Source organism: Hippopotamus amphibius, chromosome 11 (genome assembly GCF_030028045.1).
Source record: "Hippopotamus amphibius kiboko isolate mHipAmp2 chromosome 11, mHipAmp2.hap2, whole genome shotgun sequence".
Lineage (NCBI taxonomy): Eukaryota > Metazoa > Chordata > Mammalia > Artiodactyla > Hippopotamidae > Hippopotamus > Hippopotamus amphibius.
This window is the reverse complement of record NC_080196.1, coordinates 62,581,678-62,599,854: the sequence shown is the minus strand read 5'-3', so window position 1 is coordinate 62,599,854 and position 18,177 is coordinate 62,581,678. Positions and strand designations below refer to the sequence as shown.

General features: G+C 44.5%; 1 protein-coding gene across 4 annotated transcripts in view; it reads left to right on the top strand.

Moving 5' to 3' along the window:
• FHOD3 (formin homology 2 domain containing 3) overlaps positions 1-18,177 on the top strand; it is a 475,552-nt gene that overhangs the window by 438,080 nt on the left and 19,295 nt on the right. For 3 of the 4 annotated variants that reach the window (XM_057698544.1, XM_057698545.1, XM_057698540.1), the window contains 3 exons: positions 2,644-2,834; positions 8,147-8,339; positions 13,471-13,645. In XM_057698544.1, coding sequence (XP_057554527.1) covers positions 2,644-2,834; positions 8,147-8,339; positions 13,471-13,645 — 559 coding nt within the window. Of the gene's footprint in view, positions 1-2,643; positions 2,835-8,146; positions 8,340-12,079; positions 12,104-13,470; positions 13,646-18,177 lie in introns of all 4 variants that reach the window. The other variant, XM_057698543.1, reaches the window with a different exon arrangement.

Genomic DNA, 18,177 nt, shown 5'->3' with positions numbered 1-18,177 from the left:
CATGGCATGTGGGATCTTCCTGGACCAGGGCTTGAACCTGTGTCCTCTGCATTGGCAGGCGGATTCTTAACCACTGCGCCACCAGGGAAGCCCTTTGGCTTTACCTTTTGAAGGAATGAGTGTCAAAGAATTTGCTACATGCTGTTAAAGCACCAAACTACTCACACTGTGTGTTTCCCCCACCCCATCCCTTCTGCAGCCCCAGCTCTCGTCCCTGATCTGGCCCATCCACCGCACACTAACTTGATAAGGTTTGACTGCCTCACAGCACAGCTCTGTGTCCTCCTGCACACGGAAGGTGGCCTGTGTGGAGCAGGCCTCAGGAGAGGGCTTCCTGGCAAGGACTTCCTTCTCACAACAGAAGGCCAGGCCAGATCTTCCCTCGGGTGGAATTTTTTAGGGGCAAACCTAGGCTTAAGGCGTGATGGTTGGGAGCCAGAGAGATGTGGGTTCAAATCCCAGCTCCACCACTAACCGGCTGTGTGGCCTCTCACAAGTTCCTTAACCTCTCTGTGCAACAGCTTCTCCCCCATGAAGCAGGGCCAGTTACAGAATCTGAGGCCATGAAATAACTGTGAAGACTCAGATCATGGTGGCTCCATCAGTGCAACCAGCTGAGGCAGCCTCCCAGCTCTCCTCCAAAGACGCTACATTCAGCTCCACCCTCAAACTCTTTTTGGTCAAAGGCTCTCCACCTGGTTTCCATTGGCAGTGAGGTTACTTTTTTCTGCAACTACCTTTAAAGGCTCACAGTGGGTTCTCGTCCCTGAAAACCATCTCTTATATGGTGTCTGCCTACCGGCTCCGTGACCACTGCAGTTCTGGGCAGGCTTCACCTAGTTTGAGTGTACCAAGCTGCTCAGTACATTCTGAGCTTGACTGAAGTTATTCAAGTTATTAAAGTCATTACAGATTTTGTGGATCAAGGTTACTGCCACATGCAAATGAGGACAAACGGAGATGCTATGATTAGACCTGTTACAACTGGCTTCAAACCTCCTAGACCTCTTAGATATTACGTGTCAATCCCTGGTCATCTGGGTCCCTTTCTAGACGTATTCTTTGAACTTTTCAGTCCTTCTTTTCTAAACCTGCATTTCTTTTTCTTTTAGATAAATGCTAGATTTTTTTCTCAGCTCCATTGTATCATAGGAAAATAGAGCCTTTTCTAATCTGGATCCAGAATTCCTTTGTTTTCAGGCAAATTATTTTTCTCAAAGTCCCACAACCCCTGCCGCCTACCTGAATCGCCGGCCTCTGCCTAAACGTGCCTTCTGTTTTTGGCGCTGTAGCACCCAAGAAATCCAGGACATGTGATGTCTCGCCTGGTCCCCTGGGCATCTTCTATGCTCAGCACATCTTCATGCTGTCTGTGACACATCTTCTCACAGAATCAACCTTTGTTGACTTGGTCTCCTCCATTGTCTTTCTCAGGGTGGGGCTAGAGGGCTGAGGTCACTCCAGCCAGTCCCCTTGGGCACTCGCCTCCAAGCCCTGCTCTGGTGACCACAGTCATGGGGTCTAAGCAGTGGCGGCTCACCTCTCCGCACCTTCTCTTTCTCCTCCTGACCTTTGTTTGCTAGGCTCTCACCCTTTCCCACCATCTCCCACTCTCCATCCATCTCTGTCCCCTCCCTTCAGCTCACCATTTTATCTATTTCTTCCTCCCCTCCTAGTCTTCTCAGTTTCTTTCCCCTATCTCACATCTCCCTCCATTAAATACCCTCAAGTGTATTATTTCACCACTAACTCTCTGATTCCCACAATTTTTAGTCTAGAAATTCAATCAAAGCATTCTTTTAGAAAGCCTCATTTCAGTCCACTTCAGTCTATCCAAATTGGTCCCACTTCCCCAAAGAGCATAGTGAATGTTCTGACACATCTGTTCTTTGCACACGTGGTTTGCATCTGCTGGCGGATGGGGTGGACCACACACCCTGACACTCACCCAGACACAGGCCCGGTGGGTTCTGTACATCCTCAGTGTCCAGCAATCACCTGTCTGTACAATGAGCTCCTTGGGAACAGCAAGTTGGTCTCATTCTGCATCGATCTGTGTCTTCTTCGTACCTGGGAGGGGGACTGGCACACACTAGTTTCTCCCTGAATGTTGTTTGAATGAGGGAATGAGTGCATAAAGAACGTAACGTGTCACACAATGTAAAAATGATCATGGTGGAGAGGAGCTGGCAGCCCCTTAACTGGCCCCAACATAGGAAGGCCATCCATGTAGGACTATGGTGCATTCCTCCAACCTCAAGTGAAATATCTAAAGAATAAGAGAGCTCTGAAAAATTTTATGAGACATCTGCTCAGTTCATCTTGTACTAGGGTTCCTTGATATCACATTTTAATTTACAGTTCCTGAAGACGTGGAGATTTCTTTCCAAATACGGGGGAAAAAAAAAAAAAAGGTGACGCTGCATTGAGTTCATTTGGAGAAGTTTTATCACTAAATAATTTGATGTCAGGATAATGACAAATGCATATGTGGCTGATTTTTAGGCCATAAATATGTTTGTATTTCAAGATGTAAATTGGGTTTTGATGTTTGTTTCCTCCTGGAGGCAGTTCAGTTTCCGGGGTCAGGTTGATGTCAGGTTATTTCAGTGCATTTGTAATGTTCTCACTCTTGATTTTCAGGTTGACTTTGATCAGCTTCAGGATAATTTATGTCAGATGGAGAGACGGTGCAAAGCTTCATGGGATCACCTCAAGGCAATTGCAAAACATGAAATGAAACCAGTTTTAAAACAACGAATGTCAGAGTTCCTAAAAGACTGTGCAGAGCGAATTATAATTTTAAAGATTGTCCATAGAAGAATAATTAACAGGTGAGTGGATTGAGGAGCTTATGCAAACATCAGTAACGGCATGTTGAAAATATTCTGCAAACCAAGACCTGAAGGTTAAATTTACAAGCATTGTGCTGTAAGTTCGGTACAGAGCACATGTACCTTTGATGGACATGTTTGCTTCATGAGTACTTAATTTTTCTCAAACACACACACACACACACACACACAAACACAACAATACTATAATGCATTGAATCTTGAGAGGGGAAGGAATCTCAGAGGTAATGTCATCTAAAAATCCTACATGGTCAGGAATTGCATCTGTGAGATCTCTGGCAAGTTGGCCCCTGCATCTCTGCCTCTGTTTGAACAGTTCTGCCTGCAGAGAGTACACATCCTTGCAAGGCAGCTTGACTTGTTAGGAAAGTTCCTTCTCCATATCATCCACAGTCTGCCTTCTGAGACCGTTCACTCCCTGCTTCTTGGAGGACTGCTGTGCGCTGCCGCCTGCCTGGAGGTGGCCTGGGCCCCAGCATCGGTACCATCCTCTGGACCAGCCTTCCTCAGAGTCCCAGGATCCATGAGGCCCCTGCGAGGCACAGCAGAGATGTGCCAGGCCTTGCTTGCCTACAGGGAGGCTGGCTGGGGTCTGGGACGGCTCCAGGGCTGTCCAGGGCTGTCTCCCCTGTAAGTGGGGGCAGCACCAGGCCTGGATCTTCCAGCTTCCAGGGTCAGGCCATTTCCTACCAGACATCCCCCACTTTCTTCTCCTTTGTTTTGTCACAGAACATGGTTGGAGGTCCCTCACTCTGGCCTCTGGGGTCTGAGTGCTCTGTCCTGGGCCTTGCACCTTGGTGAGCCAACGTGCAGGCCTGCAGGCCGTGGTTTCCCTGGAGCAGGCGCTCTGATAGCAGACCCGCTGAATCAGGCCTCATTGCAGCTCTGTTAGGGAGCCCTCCCTCGGGGCATCTAAATCACAGGCCTTCCCCAGAGAACTGCGCTTCAAGCCCACTTCCACTCTTGTGCTCGAGTATTTTATTGTTTTTTAAACAGATATGTGGTATTTTCATTTATCCCTGGACAGTTCACATTTTCTGTTTATTTTTTTCTCTTTTCCCTCCCTCCCTCCTCTCTTTCCTTCCTTCATCTTTCTTGAACCCGTACGGAACTTTTATAAAACCTCATTCCCTTGTCTGCCTGTGAGCCCTCTCCCAGCTTGTGTCATGTGCCGCGTGGGTAATCATACCTCCTGGGTCCTGATCCAGACTTTTTGGAGGGAGCAGGGGTAGTGTTTAAATGTGAGACGGGACAGGAATAGGGAACAGAATCTTCCCTCCAGGTTGACGACTATCCATTACTCAGTACTTCTGGAATTTCAAGTTGTTCAACTGTAAACCCCCCGCGCTGTACTTCATCAGGACCTCACAGCTGCCCTCTGGGTGGGAGGATCTTATCAGAGATTTTGTCAAATTTCTTACTCAAAGCAAAGTACACTCTGCTTTTAACATGGTTAAAAAGGGGAGGCGGAGAATGTAAGCTGCTTTGGCCCTCCATGCTTTGTGTGATGCAAGCAATTTCCAGCTTAAAACGACTCAAATAAACAAATAGTTTCCATTTGGAATGTCAGGAAACTGGAGCAGTTTTATGAAAGTCTTGTAAAGCTATTATGCCTGGTCACAGTAACCATCTTCTCCTGGAGAGTTTTAAACTCAGTTTGGTGATACATCTGTTCCTGAGCTAGTGTGTGTGTATGTGTGTACACGTGTGTATGTGTATATATGTGGCATGTGCTTATATGTGTGTAATGCATACAGTGTTTGCTCCACTGGCCTGTTCTCCCCGGTAAGCTGGTTGCTCAGATGCTCATGGCTCGTGTGTGACCTGCGTCCCTGAGGCTCACTGTGAGACACCCACCTGGCCGCCCGCCTTCTCTGCTCCCCTTTGTCATGGAGCTAACGGAGCAGGCGCTTCCACCTCTCTTTCCTGTCTGATGGGCCTCCCTTAGTGACTGCAGTGGGCCCTCTTAATAAAAGAGCAGAAAAAAGAACGTAGACAGTACTCTTTAGGCAAAACCTGACTTTCAAACTGTTGCCTGGCAAAGGACATCTTGTTCTGGATGTGCAAACGTGCAGATTAACCTGCCCTTTTGTGCTGCTGCAGTGACAGCCAGTTCCACTCTGTGGAAATACAAACCCACTCCCTAATTCCCAAGGAGATACAGGGCTGCAGTTACACCGCGGCAGACACTGCAGAGGGGACCAGGTGTGAGTGGGAAGGAGGGCCTTCCTGGGAGGCATGGAGAACTACAGCAAGGACCTGGCAGTCCTCGGGGAGAGATGGGCAGAAAACAAGTGAACACCCACACTGGCTTCCCGGTGCCCCAAATCCACCCCTCCCCGTCCTGGCCCAGACACCCCACTCAGTGGCACACGTGAGGAAAAGGCAGGACCGTGGGACAGATCAGAGGCGTTTGGCTTGTGCCTCACAACACTGATAAGGGGAACCAGCCCCTTCATAACCGTAAGACCTTCTGGTCGTGTGCTATGAAAGTTACAGTCTCAACCACAAAAATCCCTTATATGTTGTACTCCCTAAAGGCATACCCACTTTGTTCTTCTGAAGAAACGCCAGTGTCGTTCCTCTCAAATGTGCATCTGAATTTTTTTCGGGTGTGCATTTAACTTGCTGCTTATTACTCCCCCATTTGCAAAACATACACGGTAAGTCCCCTACATACGAACGAGGTCCGTTCCAAGAGTGCGTTTGTAATCCAATTTGTTTGTAAGTCCAATTTGTTCATAAGTCTAACAAAATTAGCCTAGGTACCCAACTAACACAATTGGCTATATAGTACTGTACTGTAATAGCTTTATAATACTTTTCACACAAATAATACATACATAAAAAACAAACACATAAAATAAACGTTTTTAATCTTACAGTGCAGTACCTTGAAAAGTACAGTAGTGCAGTACGACAGCTGGCGTACAGGGGCCGGCACGCGTGTTAGCATCTTTGAAAGTTTGCAACTTGAAGGTTTGTATGTAGGGGACTTATTGGACTTAAATCATATCTCCAACTTGTTAGGACTGGATCCCCTCTAGGTAAAAACAATGTGTTAGAAAGTGGAGGATAAGGACTCTTGAGCTGTACTTATGTATAAAAGAGGACCCAGCTGTGGGCTGATTGAGCCTCCTTGATCCACCTTACACACAGATCTTGAGGAGTGATAAATGGCAATATATTCGTATATTACACTATCCTATCCTAATATGTATAATATCACGTGGCATCTCCGGTATATAATGTCAGGTAGTAATAAGAGCCAGGAAGAAAAATTCAGAGTGTAAATGGGGATAGGGAGTGATAAAGACGTGCTGTTTTATGTCGGGTGGTTAGAGGAGGCTTCTCTGAGGAGGTGATACTTGGGCAGAGACTCGTGGGATAAGAGAGCCCTCCAGGCGGCTGTCCGTGGCAAGAATGTGCTGGGCGTAGGGAAGAGCTGGCACTGGACGCCTTGTCAGGGCCCGTGGTCCTCCCAGTGGAGCGGCCGCCCCGCCCCGCCCCTCCTCAGAGGCCCTGCGGGCTCTCAGCTCGGCTGTGTCTCTGAGGGTCCCCTGCACCCCGCACAGAGGGCCCGACACCCTGCAGTGGGCTTGTTCAGGGAATCACAAGCAGTCAGGTGTGACTGGCATCCTGGGAGATGAGGTCAGAGAGGTAGTGGGGCGGGTTTTGTGTGGACACACCACACACTGTTTATTGATCTGCTGATGGACATCTGGGTGGTTTCCACTTTTTTGCTATTATGAATAATGCTGCCTATGGAGTTTGTTTTGGTTTTGTGTGGACACATCCTTTCTTTTGAGTACATATAGGAATGAAATTATTAGGTCATAGAGTAACTCAGTGTTTAACTCTTTAGGAAATGTGTCTTTTCCACCGCAGCTGAACCGTTTTGTGTTCCTGTGAGGGTTCCAATTTTTCCACATCCTTACCAACACTTGTTATTGTCTGTTTTTTTTTTTTATTACAGCCATGGTGATGATTGTGAAGTGGTGTCTCAGTGTGGTGCTGATTTGCCTTCCCCTCATGACTAATGGTGTTGAGCATCTTGTCATGTACTTATTGGCTGTTTGCCAATAATCTTTTTGGAAAGGTCTATTCAAATCTTTTGTCCATTTTTTATTTGTCTCTTTAGCGTTGATTTGTAAGATTTATCTGTATATTCTGGATACAAACCCCTCATCAGGCATGATTTGCAAATATTTTCTCCCATTCTTTGGGTTGTCTTTTCAGTCTTGAGAGTGTCCTTTGAAACACAAAAGTTTTTAATTTTGATGTCCAATTTATCTCTTTTTTTTCTTTGGGTGCTTATGCTTCTGGTATCATATCTAAGAAATCGTTTTCTAATCAAAAGTCATGAGAAGTTATACTTTATGTTTTCTTCTGAGTTTTATAGTTTTAGCTAGCATTTTTGGTCCTAAACAGCATTTTTTACCCCGCTTTAAATACAGTCATATGCTTTCCTTTAGTATTCTTCACAAAAAGAATAAGCCACTGTCCTTCATTTGAAAAATAAACCAAACACCTATTCAAACTGTACAAAGTAGAATGATCAAAAAAGGTTTTTTATACAATTAGTGGTATCAGTTATATACTGTTTATTCTGCATAAAAATTTTCCTCTGTCTCCTAGTATCTTCTTTCTCATTTCCTGAATAACTAAAAATTGGGCACTTCTTTGCTTATTTAATTTCTTTTCCAAAAGTTTTAAGTAAATAGAACCCAGTAATTTTTAATTTATATACTAAATAGCTGAAATAAATTGATTTGGGGCTGCTTGTTTGGTGTGTCCCAATTAAATTAAGATTGCATATAATATTGCAAGAAAATATTGTAAAATATTTACTTATAAGCATCTTTTAACAAATCATTAATGAATAACATTATTCAAAATATGTTCATATCAGTTCCACGTGTTCATTACAGTGGGTTCTCCAGAAATTGCTGAGCAACATTTCTTTATTCCTTATTCAGTTTTCATATGATCTAGAAACTGTGCAATATTTTTCTTAAATTAGTACTTTATCATTTTTCTTATAGAAGTTTTACATACCAATTTTAAAAAACACAGATAAGGAGAAAAGGTAATTAACCTCCTGAAATCCCACCACTTCCAGTGAGAAAGTGAGTTGAATTTGACTTCTGGTTGCATTTTCACTCTTCAACCTCAAAGCCCCAAGACCGAAGAACAATGCTTTTGGCTGATTGGTTTTTACCTGAAAGTTTGCAGACAACCGATTGTTCCCTAAACCTGAAGCCCTTGCCACCATTGTTCCTTCACTGCAGGTTCCACTCCTTTCTGCTCTTTATGGGGCACCCTCCTTATGCGATCCGGGAGGTGAACATAAACAAGTTCTGCAGGATCATCAGTGAGTTTGCGCTGGAGTATCGCACCACCAGGGAAAGAGTTTTGCAGCAGAAACAGAAACGGGCCAACCACAGAGAGAGAAATAAGACCCGAGGGAAGATGATCACCGATGTAAGTTTCATGAAATCAGTGTCTTTATGTCATTTATTTTGAAAGTTCAATCAACCATAAAATCTCCCCACAGGGACTTCCCTGATGGTCCAGTGGTTAAGACTCCACACTTCCAGGGCAGGGGGCGCGGGTTGGATCCCTGGCCAGGGAACTAAGCTCCCGCATGCCACGCAGCATGGTTTAAAAAAAAAAACCACAACAAAAAAGCCGTAGAACTAAGATGTAAATTAAGGATGTGTGGCTGGTGGAGGAACTTGAACTCACCACACAGTTAGTTAACTTGCTGGCTTGTATGATGCTGATGACATTAAATGCTTGATTCCGTTTTCAGCCTTTGTGATGTGGGTAGAACTGGAAGAGGAGAAGAAAAAATATAAAAGATAATGACATTTATCACAGGAAGACAAATGTACTGATTTGGGAATTGATTCAGGATTTTAATAATCATAATGATACTACCTAACCGATTAGTTGACACATAGACCACCCATTCTAGGCATCTGAATGGAGAAATAATTGATGTGGTTGCTCAAAGACATAATCTGATGGGGTCTTGGCAGTCCCTTGAGTTAGGGAATATCAGGGTGGAGGAAGAGCCCAGAGGACAGTGAAATCAGCAGGAGTTCCCTAGGGGAACCACGGGTGCAGTGGGCACTCAGATGGAAGGTGCTTTTTAAATGGAGGGCAGAGCAATGGGTGAGGATGCCAGAGACAAAGACACACAGTGCAGGTGCCTCTTTCTGATGTGCCTTTATGAAACTTAGCCCATCTTTATATATATCTGAGTGGCATATTGCCTCTCGGAGATCCAGGGACTGGATGGGTAAAGGATTAAGCCTTAGACCGTGGCATCATCCTGGGGTCGCAAACCTCTGCTGAAGCCACGTCAGGCAGATTTCTTTGGGGGTGAATAAAATCAGTTAAGAAGACCTCACTGAGGCTGCCTTCTGTGCCCGACGGGTGTTCATGTTGTAGGAGAAACAGAGGACATAGGATTAGCATCCACGTTCCTGAGGGGTGTGACTTTCTTGGATGCATTATCTTAAAAATTTTGTTACAATTTTAAGGCATTTCTAAGGAGAACCAGGGACTAGTCCCCTCACCATTCACCGCCCCCCCCCCTTGTTCCCTTGTTTCCTTGGAATTTTCTGGACCCTTAGGGAGTGCTCAGATCACTTTTCTGCAGAAGGGAGCCTTTCTACAGACTGTTCTGAAGGCCCGTTCCATCAGCTGAGTTGTGTGACTCCTCTCCTGAAACCTGGATCAAATCAGATCTTTAGCTTCCTGGAGGACAGCAACTGAGGAAGCAAACTGAATTCATTTGGGCCAACTGTGGCCAGCATTTCATTCCAAAGTATTATTTTTTAAAACTTTTGAAAGGGAAGTGCTTATGTTTGTGGAAATGAAACATACTGGTGGGTGAAAAATACAAGCCCAGTATGCTTATAGTTATGAAAACACATTAGAATTTCCTGCCAAATTCTTGAGATTTTTTTACAGATCCCACTAATTTTTTTTTTTTTAAGAGTAAGTAAAATTGAGAGTAGAAATTAAGAATAGAGGATTTAGAAAGTGTACTCAGGACCACAATAAATACATTTTAATAGCTGGTCATGTCAGGATTGATTCAAAGAAAAAAAAGTTCACAATTAATTTTGAAGCCTGAGTATCTGTCACAGGCCTGGCATATGATGCTGAGAAAGTGTTGGGACACAATTGTGTCAGTCAAATGAATGTTGCACATATCAAAAAGCCCTGAGATCCCACTAATTTTTAAATTCTGTCCTTCTCTGAAAATATTCGGTCTTCCTATTTATAAACAGTGGTAAATGTTTATATTTACCACTAATCCAATCTAGAATTGGATTCAAAAATATTTAAATTCTCATTAAAATCTGGACAGTGCAGGCTTCTTCAGGGTTCATCCTCAAGGCAGTCCCTGTTTTTAGTGGGCCAAGTGGCACCTTTCATGTAGAACGATTGCCATCTGCTGGAAGATTCGGGTATTGTCACTCAAAGCAAAGAATACAGCTTTAAGTTTTTCCAACTCTCAATTAAATGCCGGTTGTGTGCCCAGCAAACCACGGGGTACCTAGGAAGATGTGAGTGTGATAACAGACAAACTTGTACCTCAAGGGTATTGTGATCTGGGTAGAAGACAACATACATGCACAATTTAGACCACTGCAAACAAAACCAGGCAATAGAGAATCACGGAGCCCCTGAGCATTAGAGCTGGAAGTGATTTTTAGAGAAAACTGTAGTAAGTCATTTTTAATATAGATGCTGAATAATGAGGATGGCAGTGGTTGCAATTAAACAGAGATGACTTTAGAAAAGCCATTATTTCATAAGACACAGAGAAGTCTGTGTAAAATCTGAAGACACTACATACATAGTCAGCCCCGAATCTGCTTTTGTGTGCCTGTCTCTCCTCTTATTTCTCTGTTTCTGAATATATGAACGGCTTGCTTTCTTACAATCCAGGAGTCCTGCCAGGTAAGGGTCGGTGAGAAACTAAGTCATTCCTCATTCCTTGTGTCCCAAACTAGTTCGAGACAAAGTGGTGACATAGACAAGGCAGCACAAGACAAGTGTGGCCTTTTCTGCCATCATCGCAGAGGGCCGTGGTCATCCTGGGTGAGACACTTAATCTCTCCCAACCCCAGCTTCCTCTTCTAGGAAAAGGAAATGCTGATGACTGGCGGATACTGAGATGGCTAGAGATTTTGTACATGCAGCACCTTCACGTGTGCTAACTGCCAGAAAAATGCCAACCATCCAGTTAAATAAAGAAGCTCTAAGGTTAAAAAAAAGAAAAGTCATCTTTGGTCACAAGGCCGTTTGCCTGGAGGCAATGCAGAACTGGAAGCATTTTGTCATTTCGGCTCCCAAAAGTTTAGTCAATTCTCAAAAACCTGTGTCTGATTTGCTGGCCTGGCTTGTAACCTCAGTGGAAACACAAATTAAATTGAGGATGTGTTTGATTTAAAATTAAGAAATTGACGTGACTTTTACTCTCAATTTATTTTTGGAGGAGGGATATTTTATTTAGTTACTTAAAGCAGTTTTTCTGGTGATAACTGAAAGAATGGCCTGTCTGTTCACACAGCCTCCATGAGGGACAGGTAAGATTTTAAAAAGAACTTAATTTCATGTTTCTGAGGAAAGAGTAATAGGACCTGTTCTGCCCAGGCAGTTGTCCCATTTGTCCTGTCTGGCCTGTCTGTAGAAGGACTCATGGGGACCCAGACCCGGAAGCCTGGGCAGGGAGAGGTCCAGCTCTTGGGATGAGAGGTGGGGACAACAGCTAATGGGTGGAAACAGGCAGACGGAAGCCGGTAAACTTACTGGGTCCTGATGGCCTGGAGGTGGTGGTGGGTTCCACGGAAGATGGCCAGCCGTGTGGCAGGGCACAGAGTGAGGTCTGTAATGATCAGGGGACCAGGTAAGCCTGGTATCATCCTCCTAGGCAGCCTCAGGAGACTGGCCTAGAGCTCCAAGTCCCTCCTGACTTTGGTCAGGCCCCGTCTTGGGGCTCTCGGAGAGAATGTCCAGACATGAGGGCTATGCAGGCAGGGCTCAGCCGCTCCCAAGTCAAGAAGGTGCACCCTGGTTGCAGTGGCTGAATTCTTTATTTGGAATTTGATGTGACATTGAGATGATCTCATCTCTGCTGACTTCTGTGCCTTCTAAGAATCCCCTCTGTCTTTCCCATCCTGTCCTGTCCTCTCGAGTAGACTGATGAAGAAGATGAAGTTGAGGTAGGAGGTTTATAATCACAAAGAACGTGACCTTCCCAAGCGTGCTGTAGAATCTAACCTGACATAAACGGCATGAAGTGTCAGCCCTGTTCAGTGCTTTAAACCTTGCATGACTGTTTTCTGCCGGGTTTCCGTGTGATCACTAACCTCTTACACGGGTTCTTGTCATGATGTGTGTGCCAGGGACTGATGGAAGGGTAACTGCATTTTCCAAGCTGTCCCTGTGTCCCAGGCCCTGTCAAAAGTGGCAGGGTCAGCGGATCTCTTCCTACTGCTGTAGGGCAGAGGGCTGGGATGGGCAGTAGCTCTTCCCCCTGACCTTGGTGCAGATGCCAGAACCAGAGACCAAGGCAGGGCTGCTCAGCCCTGAAGGATGAGTAAGGAGCAGTGCAGGTGGTACAAGCTACAGATGTGTCCCGGGCTCTAGCACCAGGGCTGAGACACTGGATAAAAAGAGCAACCAGGAATCTATGGAGCTGCTCTTTGCAAACGTTATTCTAACTGACTTTTAATTTTTTTATCCAGATGTTTGGCATCGTGTGCTTAAGGCCCGATGTTCTAGCATACCTCTCATAAAACATACATGCTCTCTTTGTTCAGCTAGAACTAGAGAATATCATCGTGTGAGTGCAATGCTTGTGAAAACAACTAAATTTTTGACACAAGGAGAAGTAGTGGGTGTTGCCAGTTTCAGCAGGAATTTCTGTGCTGTCTTCTGATCTGGGGCCTGAATCAAACACTTTTGGGGCCTCTGGCAAGTCACTTAATCTTGGACGGCCTCAGTTTCCTTCTCTGTAAAGTGAGGTGGGATTAGTTCTGGAAAAATCCTTCCCAACTCCAACACTGTACAATTCTGTAACTAAATCCCACTTTTAAAATTCTACCATCTTAAGTGATACACAAGAAAATTTTAACTGCTTTCTGGCACTACATTTTAAAAAATAAATCTCACTATATTTGATTAACAAGCATATTTCAACGTTCATATCAAGGCTTTGGTGTTAGAAACAGATCTGGTTTCTGAGTTTTTCCCAGAGTTGAGGTCCATCGCCCCTTGCAGGCTCCCACTGAAGGGATCTGCAGTGAGACGGGAGACCCACTACCTGGAGGGATGGGTGTGGTCCTGCGGGGTGGGGGGGTGGGGGGCTGAGGCCTCTCTTTCTGATAAGAGGACATCCCCGATATGCAGATGCCTTGTCACTAGTTCACTGACTCCCTCATTGACTGCCATCACTAATGTGTCTGCAGAAAGCACGTAAACAAAAAAAGAGGCAGAGAAGAGAAGTCTTTCCTCAACTAAAGGTTTTCTGAGTTTGAACTGGCTTCTGGGGAGTCACCTCACGCCCTAACCCCCCTTGCTCTTGCAGTCTGGCAAGTTCTCCAGCGGGTCCCCCGTGTCCCCGAGCCAGCCGCAGGGCCTGAGCTACGCAGAGGACGCTGCGGAGCACGAGAACATGAAGGCTGTGCTGAAAACCTCGTCCCCGGCCGTGGAGGACGCCACCCCCGCGCTGGGCGTCCGCACGCGCAGCCGAGCAAGCCGAGGTAACGCCGTCTCCCTTCCGGGGTGGCCACACCGTGGGGCCGGGTCCCCGCCGCAGGCTACAGGTGACTGCGCCCCGGATGCGGCCTCTCAGGGCCGTCCACTCCCTGGGGCTCTCAAGCTGACCTCATCACACTCCTTCACTCACACCTTTGTGACCCGCCTTCGGTAGCTTCATCTCAAAAACAGGCAACCCTCGCCAAAGCACAACTTAATTCGCACAAGAGGAATTAGTATCCTGAATGAATCCTCTTGGGGTAAAGCCCCAGGGGCTAAACTGCAGAGACCATAGAGCCTAATGTTTTTACTCTCAGGCAGGGTATAGAAAAGGTTTGCTGACCCTTGGATTAAAATGGTATCCTTTTTTGCCTTTTAAATCCTTGGAGGCAGGGAGGAAACTAAAACTTCCAGGTAGTAAAGACAGATAAGAGTTTCCAGGTTTGTTTCATAACTTGGAAGGGGTTTTTTATTTTAATTAGAATTAAGATGCATTTTGCATCTGAGAACGTTTACCCATGTTTCCCTGGTCTAGTCTGATGCCACGTTAACCTTCTGAAGTTTCCTCGCTGCCTGCAGAATCCAGCCCACACTGTTCATGCTGTTGCTTGGGGTCCCCTGGGGTCTCGACCCCTTCTGGCTCCCATGCTTGGCTTTCACTTGGCCCCACACTGTGGGCAATGTCCTGCTCTGCACACCCTGTGTCTGCCTGAGCCCCTGCCATTGCTCATCCTGTCCCCTCTCCTCTGCCTGTCCCCTCTCACCCCAGAATCTACCTCCTCTGCACTGTCTACCTCAACATGTACTCCTGAGACCCCAGTCGCAGTCTCAGGAACTTATGAACTTTGTAACTAAAGAGATTGAACTCCTTGGAGGACAGGCTTTCTCCTCGCAGTGTTTGCTTAGCACACACTATGCACACAAGCTAGAAGAAAGCATGTATTTATTGCCCAAATTGGAATGCTTTAGTGTGTAAAAGGGGTTCAAGTAGTAATTATGATGGGAAAATAAGTAAAACTGAGCAGTCTGGGTTACCTTACATGTCCCAGAACCTCAGTAATGAAAGAGTGTGTGTAGCAGCTATCAGGCCCTTCCTGGGTTCCAGTGAACATTCAGGCTCACAAGATGCGAGAAAGGCAGCCAGGGTCTAGAGGGCTGTGATCTGGAGAAACTCCTGAGAAAGCCCATCAGTGACATCTGTCTGGCTTTGCTGACTGCCACCCCCTTTTTTTTTTTTAATTTTGCTGTTGTCAACTATGTTAAGTATTAAAAAACAATGATAGGAATAGCAACTTTAACATAAAAGGTAAAACAAAGGCAGTTCCAAGTTTTCTTTGGCAGGAAGAGGGTCACATGGTGTGTGTGGTTTCTCAGAGCTTCTTATAAACCAAGGGCCACAAGCTGCCCTTGAGGAGGAGTGTTGGGGGGGCCTCCAGGCTGTGTTCTTAGATCTGTAAGGTTTACACGGGATTCCCAAGTGGAGCTGCACATCAGGCTTTTTTATAAATGACCAAATGGTTTTCTTATGGCACATGAGTACAGTGTCACTGAATCTAGTTCCTTCTCCTCTTCTTAACATGCATCTTTAACAGGGCTTTTACTTTGATATGCAGCTATGACTATGCTGGAAAGAAGGGCTACTTCCCTCCACCCTTCCCCAGTGTTATCCTGACTGAGACACAGATGATAAGTAGAAAAGTCACCCCTCCTACTACAACCTTGATTCCCAAACTATATCCCAGACATGTGCAGGTATTATTATTACATCAAAGAATCTCAGATTAAATTCTCTGGGGTTTGGTCTTTCCAAACCATCTGACTTTTAGGAAGTCTTCGTTGTGGAATTAGGAAAAGAAAGTAAATTATGATCTGGAAATGCATAATCAGCCTTTTGGTGACCAACAGCAGACAGACACAGCTGTGACAAACCGCACTTTGTGTGGGACATTCTGATTGTCTGATTTTCTACGTGGAAAGAAAAGTGCCCTCTTCTTGGCCAGTGCTGTGTATAAAAGGCCTCCATTTCTCAGAACAACCAAGAAGTGACAGGAGAGAAAGAATGTGTAAACAAGACAGAATATAAGAGGAAAGAAGAAAGTGAAGGTCAGAAGAAAATAGTATCATTAAATGCTGAGCAGTAGAGACTGTGAGTCTAGACAAAGATGTAAAACAAGGATAAAAATAAAATAAAACAGCTTTGCAGTTGTGGGGTGTGGGAATGGGAATCACTGGTTCCCTAAAAGGCCTAGGACATCCTATGCATGAGTCCGTCTGTCGCCAGCAGCTATTGTAGGCTTTGCCCACCAGGCTAACCATGACCACCAGGAGATCAAGGGCAGCATTAGCACCTGTGCCATGGTGACTTCAGCAAGGTACAGAGTCTTGAGCCGCAGTACCTTGATGGATGCAAGGGTAGTGCAATGAAAGCCACGTTGGGAGATGGAGTTTAGTATCTCATTGTGCTAACTTTAAAAGAGAAAATAGAAAATCCTCCCTGACTGGAAAGGACAAAGAGAAAAAGGTATTGTTGGGTTTGTACAATATGGGTTCATTTTCACTAATTGATGAAAGGGATTAGAAAGGAAAGCTGTTCATTTTCTCTGCACCTGCAGAGACTTCTGCTTCCAGGTGGCATGTCATAGGGAGTAACAAGCCACCACTCCTGCTCCCATAACCAGAAACTTTAATAAAATAACAAAAGCTTTCTTTCAAAATACATCAGAAAACTGTGAAAGGAAGAGGATTAAACAGACTAGAATTGTAGGTGAGCTGAGAGCACCTCTCTAAGAGCATTTGCCTAGTCTGGGCACAGGCTGAGCATTGGACTTACCATGAGCAGAGTGACTTTAATGGTAAAGAGAAGCCAGCAGAATTTCTAGCAGTCACGTGAGCTGGCATAAGAGGCTGGAGCTAGAGGAGCTTTAAATGCAAACAGTTTTCTCTGTGAGACATTTCCTAAGTGCTGGGGCAGCATGGGGAGGTGAGGAGGGGGAGGTTAGGTGAAAAATCTCCTGCCGTTTTGAGGTTTTGAGGAAACAAAGACAAGCTAGAGTAAGAACCTTCAACAAATGTATACAGATAGTTAAAGACAGAATATTTAAAGACATAGATAGACTGATTCTCAGTGAAAACTGCTATCTGGCCCTAGCCCTGCTTAGTCCTTCACTGTGTCTGCCTAACAGAAAAAGGTAAAGACTGGGGAAAAATGACACTGACCTCAGTCTCTGCATTCTTTTATATACAAAGTCTAGTGCATAGTCAAAATTAAGAGCCAAGAAAACATGAAAACATGACTGATAAGAAGAAAAGTAGACTAGAGCAGCATATCCACAGGTGATCCAGATACTGAAATTTGCAGTCAAATTTAACCATTTATAAGTGTTAAAGAAAGTAAAGGAAGATAGAAATAAGTTGATAAAAAGGTTGAAATTTATTAAAAAGAATCAAATGGAAATTCTAGAACTGAAAAATAAAATATCTGAAATGATTAACTGATATCATGGGTTTAACAGCAGATTGGTCCCAGCAAAAGAGCTTAGTGAATTCAGACAACACAGGTCAATAGGAAATGTACAAACTGAAGCATGGTGAGAAAAACTAGGAATAGCAGAACAAAATGTAAGAAATATGTGGGACACAGTCAAATGGTCTAACATATGTGTAACTGGAGTACCAGAAAGAAAAGATGGGTAAGAAGCAATACTTGAAGAAATAATGGCTGAGAATTTTCCAAAGGCTCATGATAGATATCAATCCACATATTTTGAAAACATAGCAAATCCAAGGAGAGTAAATACAAAGAAAACCACACCTAGGTGTACAGTGGGCAAACTGCCCAAACCCAAAGATATAGATAAAATCTTTAAAACAGCCAGAGAGAAAAGAATGTACTTTCTAAGGAGCAACAGTAAGAATGATGACTTACAGTTAACAGAAAACTATGGAAGTCAGAAGAAAGTGGAATGTCATCTTTAAATTGCCAAAAAGAGAAGTTTCTAACCTAGAAGTCTATACCCAGGGAAATTCTTTCAGCAACAAAGGTAAACATTTATTACATTAATATAATATCTATTTGGATATAATTATTTTATTTTTAGGCTATTTATTTAAGTTAGATTTTTAAGGGAAAAATTAGTTTGAAATTTTTTTCAAATTAAAATTTGCATATTAAAAAAATGAAGTCTAAATAAAGTGATATTGTTCTATCATAATCTTTAATGCTTTATCCCTCCATCCTCTCTCTATATATGTATATTTATACATATATTATATATAATAAATTATATAGACATCTCAGTATATATAAATGTCTGGCTGACACTTGGGAGACTGTGGGGAGCCAGATGGCCCCTTGGGATCTATGAGGTGTGTGCAGTGTTCTCTGTGGCTATATGTGAGTGCAAAGGTTCCAGAAAGAGGTGACTCCCCACCCAGGACTTCCTCCCTTAGCTGTATTTGTGCCAAGATCCCCGGTCACTCTGGCAGCTTGGGCTGTGGCCTCTCCTCAGAGTGCTTGTTCCAGAGGGAGCCCTGCTGG